Source organism: Limulus polyphemus, unplaced genomic scaffold, assembly GCF_000517525.1.
Source record: "Limulus polyphemus unplaced genomic scaffold, Limulus_polyphemus-2.1.2 Scaffold320, whole genome shotgun sequence".
In the NCBI taxonomy this organism is placed as follows: domain Eukaryota; kingdom Metazoa; phylum Arthropoda; class Merostomata; order Xiphosura; family Limulidae; genus Limulus; species Limulus polyphemus.
This window is the reverse complement of record NW_013665930.1, coordinates 558346-564710: the sequence shown is the minus strand read 5'-3', so window position 1 is coordinate 564710 and position 6365 is coordinate 558346. Positions and strand designations below refer to the sequence as shown.

The 6365-nt window shown below is 33.6% G+C and overlaps 1 protein-coding gene across 4 annotated transcripts in view; it reads right to left on the bottom strand.

The window, feature by feature from the left end:
* LOC106457351 (poly(rC)-binding protein 3-like) overlaps positions 1–6365 on the bottom strand; it is a 198798-nt gene that overhangs the window by 19298 nt on the left and 173135 nt on the right. For all 4 annotated transcript variants that reach the window (XR_001290698.2, XM_013916755.2, XM_013916757.2 and 1 more), the window contains one exon: positions 5927–6046. Coding sequence is in view for 3 of the 4 variants with exons in the window: in XM_013916755.2 (XP_013772209.1) it covers positions 5927–6046 (120 nt within the window). In the remaining variant the exon portion in view is untranslated. The remainder of the gene's footprint in view (positions 1–5926; positions 6047–6365) is intronic.

The window sequence follows — 6365 nt, the reverse complement described above, 5'->3', positions numbered from 1 at the left end:
AAAGGCCCATAATATACAATGGATTTGGAAATCTGTTGTACAATAAACAGTTACAGTAAACAAGTATTGTTATTTTAGGTGTATCATTATTTTTGTATACTCTTATAGCCAACCTTACAAACTTAATTTACAATTTCTGTATACGATACCATAAAAAAATTATTTAAATTGAAGTTTTTTTTTAATGCAAACTTCTGTCATAACAAGTAAATGGAAGCACATTATGAACAATTTGATAAAGAAATCTGGGTATCTCAATATTTTATCCTGCATGAAGGTTAAGTGTAATTATGGAACCTGAGCTGTATTTAATACATACAGACCACATATCATATCATATCATTATTTAAACCATTATTCTAGAGCTAGAAAATTGGAAAAAAGATAATCAATCAGTATGATAAGCTAGAAGTTTCATAATGCAAATACATTATAATTTTTGAAGCTTCATTTTATTAACTAACTTGTTGAAATAAGTTAATCACTATTTGTAGAAAATAAGAACTATTACTTGAGAGAGGGATTGAAATGGTCTTAATGTGCTTGACTTTACCTACAGGTGTCATGTCACTGACAATGTGAAGTGATTCAGGAGTCATGACATACATTTATCAATATATAAACCAAATTTAGGTTTAAAGCTTCCACTGATTATAACTAATCCTGTGAGGGTTGTACCAAGAGGTTTTACTTATAAACCACTTAGCAAATACTGGTTCTTGAGAATATGGGTTCATGTTACCCTTGACACAATGAAGAAGAACATAAAACTTAAAGTAAACCAAACTGTAATATATTCTCTCTTATGACATTAGAACAACTATTAAATATAACACTGTCAAATAATTTTCAAGTCTTAGATAAATGGATGTGATTTAACATCTTTATTGATCTCAATTTTGATTTCAACCATCAGTAACTATCTAACATTTCCTTACCACTCTGAACAATATTTAATCTATGTCACTTGCTTTTGTTTAACCTAGAATAACTGAAAGTGAGAATTTGCCAAAACTGATCTAATCCAGAGAGTGTGACCACATACACAAACAAGCACAAAAACAAAACGTAACAAGAGGAGCAAGTTTTTTTTACCCATTAGATAAAAAATAATAAAAACATAAAATTATTTGAGTTCTTACAATAAAGATGAGTATAATTTCACAAAAGCTAACATTTTCCTTATTTTAGAAATAGTACTCACCTCTCTACCAAACAAACACCTATTACCTTGTGCAATGCCATGAATATTCTATGTTCATGATACAAGCCTTCAATTAAACTCCTACCTCTACCATTTGTTAAAATAAATTTCACCAGAATATGATGTAATCATCATTATAGTCCTCCACCAATAAGAGGGCAACATATCTTACATGCACAGCAATCCCCATGAGCACTAGCATTTGGACAAAGACTTATTTTTGACAAGACGAGCTAAATGCACTGGAAGTGGGGAGGAAGGATGAGGGGTTGTGCAAAAGAGGCGAGTATCTATCTGAAACACATTTTCAGATAAGGAAAATTTTAGCTTCAGAAATGCTACTCACCTCTCTGCACAACAAACAGCTAGCATTCCACATTGAAGAAGGTGGAGGAGCCAGTGAGAATAAAGAAATTACAAAGAATAGCTCCCTTCTGAAGTCAGAAGAGGAAACCCTATGAAATTTGCCACTTACTAGAGGGGGTAGCCTAGTGGGACACCACTTGGTGGGAGACTTTATCAATCACAAACCATAAGAGGTGGTAGAGCAAAAGATATTGTCAAAATAATCTCTTGGTTAGTGCTAAAGTGTCATTAAAGTGGATGGAATTTAAGATTGCTCAACTGGTCATTACCTCACAGGTAGTCAGTTGCACACAAGTATAATAGTGTGACTAGGGCTATAAGTTAGCCCATTCCATATTGGAGAAATACTTACATAAGATACATGATACAATAATCAGGTGCAGGGAGAAACATCCCAGATATGTTTCCTGAGGAGAACACAAGACCCATTTGACTAGACTAATCATTGGGAAAGGCTCAATTCACAATGTTGTGGGGTGGCTTGTACTACACTTCCAGGAATACCCCAGCCCTACTTCACATAGAGAGGTGTATCCATTCAGTGGGGAACTCTCCATATCAACCTTCCCAGGAAATGAAGGAGACATGAGAGCTTTGCTAACTAAAGCTCTGTGTCTCTTGTTTTAATTTAAGTATAGCTTGAGTGTTAAATTTAGTTATGTTTAGTAGTGATAGTTTATCGCAGATTTGTTTATGTAACAGTATACATGTCATACATTGTTTAGTTCCATTATTGTGATTTGGTGCTTGTATTATTGCATCATATTACTAGGATCTTCTAAGTTTTCTCATTGTTTTGGTTGAGTATTGTTACATCATAATATCTCGAAGCATGTAGAAAGTTGTAAGCCTCAATTGGACTATTTATAAATATTCACTCAAAATGTAATTCAAGTTAAGTGTAAGCAAGTTAAGTTAGTGAGAGATGTAGTTAGATAGATCTAGACTGTGTGTTTGTGAGTTTAGCCATAAAGAGCATTTAGATGCATTTTTTTAAAGTGAAAATATCACAGATTATATTGTAACAAGAGATTAGAGAAGAATTTGTCTTGTCAATTGTGTTTTAAAGTAACTGAACCAGCCTGTGTGGACTTTTGACAAAAAGAGATGATTATTTAAAGCTCTGGATACAACTGTGGTGATTAACTGTGTAACAAACATTTGTATATACGTTTGAGTTGTTTTAATATATATATATTAGTTTAAAACCAGAGGACTGTGTGCTGTTTGTTTATTGTTGTAATTTATCGACACCTACTCTATAGAATCCATTGCATAAATAAAACCTGACAACCAGGATAATGGACGCCATCGCTATTGTAATAAATAAACTTAATATTCCAAAAATTATTTAATCTCAAAGTCTAGGTTCAAGGGAGGTCCAGTTCAATCTACACTTTGATCAAAGTGTGTTACTGGGTTATACTAGTTTTGGAGAAATTCCAATCCTTCTCAGTAACCCTGAACGCAAGTTAACCAAAGAGAAATAAACTGGACTTATATTATAGTGCTATTGTGTGGCTATATAATATGAAAAACTGAATAGTGGCTAATGACACTTTTTTCTTCACTTCACCTATCCAGTGTATAGGTTTTTCCTCATAGTGACTATAAAGCACCTTCACACAAACATTATGTTTGATTGCCACTGTAACTGTGAACATGTTGCAGTGAATATGGACTAGTGGACATAAAATTCTACTGTTTGAGTTAGGCTACAAGATATTGAAAACTGCATGGTTTTATTTCCTTACTTGGTTAATTATTAAATTTTAAAATAGGAAAGATAATTTTGGACCACCCTGTATATGGAAAAATAAATTTGGTTAATTTGTAAACTTACAGACAGTCCCTAAACATTACGTTAGGACAATTCTATATCAAGAAACTTTACACTATTGGAATGATAAACAATATTTTTTGTTTAATCATTAAAACTATAAACACCTACTGTAAAGAATATGGCCCACACATCCATACCTAAAATCCTGACAGTCTCAAAGACATAAAGAAGTAAGCATACAGAGTGAATGAGATACAGGGTAGAGGTTAAGAATGAATTGGAAAGCTGAACCAGCCATCCCAAAAGAGAAGGGTGGTCACAACAGAGGATGCCACATTGGAAGAGGCAAGCAGAGGAAGAATGTCCATAGAATAATGGAAGAAAAGGCCTAACAAATGTGACCTCTCAGTAAAAGCTCACCAAACCCAATAAAATAAAAAAAAATGGGGCCATAGCCAACTCAAAAGGAGGGATTAATAACCAAAAGTTCAACCATTGTGGATGAACCAAAGAAACTTAAAAGTAGGCAGATTCATCAGGATGTGAAGAAAATGTCTGAGATCTCAAGCTGGGTCATCCATCACCAAGAAAAGTATTTGCCAAAGAGTGAGAAAATCATCCATTGGAAACCAATGAAAAATGAAATTTGAGTCTTCTGGGAGAGTCTAATAACTAGCTGACAATCTCTCATCTTCATGGGAATGACAAAAAGACAGAAGTAAAGCCACAAAATGGGTTTGAGGAATTGTTCCATGGTGTTTGAAACATGGAGAAGAAAAACACATAAGAAAGCACATGAAACTCTATTAATAAACTGTAGAAAATGTAGCCCACCAGTGTACAAAGTTCAAAAGCGGAGATCTCACAGGACTATAGCCAATGGGTGGCTCCAGAAACAAATCACCACCAGTACCTGAGATGGTCAGTCCATAAAGATAGTAAGAAGAGGATAAGGAATAGGAGAGGGAGGGGGGCAACCCCACAAAACCATATATGATGAGAAACCTAGTGGGACATCCTGATCTGAAAGGCAAGAAATCAGTGATCAGAGATGACTGCTGATGAGCTGCATTAACTCAAGATGCAAAAGTATAAGAAATACCCCCAAAACACCATATCACAAAGGAAAGGTGCACAACAGCAGTCCTGTAAAGAAGATTAAGGAAGGCAAATATCAAAAAGTATAGAAACATGATAAGTACAACCCATAAACAAAGAATTCTAATGAAAAAAAAAGAAGTTGAGGAAGAGGTGAAGATGAGTAGATGGAAAGAGACAGAAAAAGAAAAAAAGAGAAGGAAAAACAAGAGATCTCCAAACTGAAAGAAGAAATTCAAGTGAAGGAGGCTTATGCAACAAGGAAGTCTGAGATTCAGCAATAAAATAACCGGAAAAAGAAGAAACTAAAGACACCCATGGAATACAAACAATGAAGGATGAGGGTAAGATTACCCGGTTTTCCTGAAGAAAAGAAACCTAGAAGCAAAATCAGGCAGTTGGAAATCCTAGATCTGGGATGAATAATCCAGTATTTGCTAGGCACCCTCTATTCTTGTATATAAGTGCGCCAGACAATGAATCGATATAGAATTGCAGACAGGCAGAGATAGAGACAGACAACTGAGTCAAGCTCAGTAGTAAGTAAAGTGCGTGAATCGTTCGTTGTGAATTATAGCGTGTGTTTATGTTAAAGTAACTGTGGAAATTAAGTGTATTGCAAAGTTGTATTGAGAAAGAATAAACTAGTTTTATTTAAGAAAGGACTTGTATCACTGAAGTTTCTTCGGAAAGAATTTTTACGAGTAATTAACAAACAACCAGAGATGTAACAATAATAAGCATAGAAATTCTCAGTAGTTCCTATGAAGAAAAAATCATGCCTAAAAACAAGCAGTGCCAAGAAATGAATGAGCCTTTGTTCGAATGCTGGTGTTCAAGGGGAATACTGCACATGGAGGGTGTGTCATCCTCCTATTGGTGAAGGGCTATAGACTAATGATGATTATAGATTGGCACAATAAATGTTAACATGTGTAGGAGTAGGAGCTTCGTTCAAAGCTGGTGGTATAGGCAGAAAATCTTCATAGCAGTATGTAAGGTAATAGTAATTTGTTGTGCAGAGAGGTAAGTAGCATTTCTGAATTTTCAATTCTGTTTTGTAATGAAAATATGTTTAAATTCTTTCACTGAAACCAAAACCATTTTTGTTTATTATCAGCATGGTTAACTGATAAAGAAAGATGAATGATAAAATATTAAAAAAGAAATTAATAGTTTTAACAGGAAATTAATTAATGCAGATCAAATGTAAAAATGGCAAAACAAAAAAGGATAGGCAAAACAAAAAACATGAACAGTGACAAAAAAATATAAGAGAAAATACAGCAGACAAATGGTTAAAATAAATGGATTTGATAAATATAAAAAAAAACAATGAGCAATTTACAAAAGTGTAAATCATAAGACAGAGAATAAAAATCACATAAGGCTGAACAAACTAATACATTCAACTAGATTATAAAAAACTGAGAATATAGTAAGTGAAAATAAATTAAATTTTAACACATTCTCACCTCGTATTGATAAGGTACTGGGCCAGATTGATGGCCTCTGGTGTTCCAGTGATTGTCACTGTCCTGTCTTTAGAACCTTCTTCAGAGTTTGAGATTTTAATTGAAGCTCCTGACACTTGCCTGAAAATCATGGTTTTGTTTAGATAAAAAAAGACAAAAAAACAGACACACACATAAATAGCATATTTTGCTCTCAAATTAAGACACACACGTAAAAGGCACTAGCCTAAAATCATACTGTAGTTGGGAAAATAAAATACAAACTGGTATGTAAATCAGCCTAAATTAAAAGGTTACTAGACTAAAGCCTCATAGAAAAAAGTGGACGCTAACTAAAGATGAAGAAACTTTGCTAAGATTAAAAATTTATAAAAATATCTGCATAAAATAATAATAAACAAAGATTTAAAGATTTTTACAGACATGGAGGAAAACCATA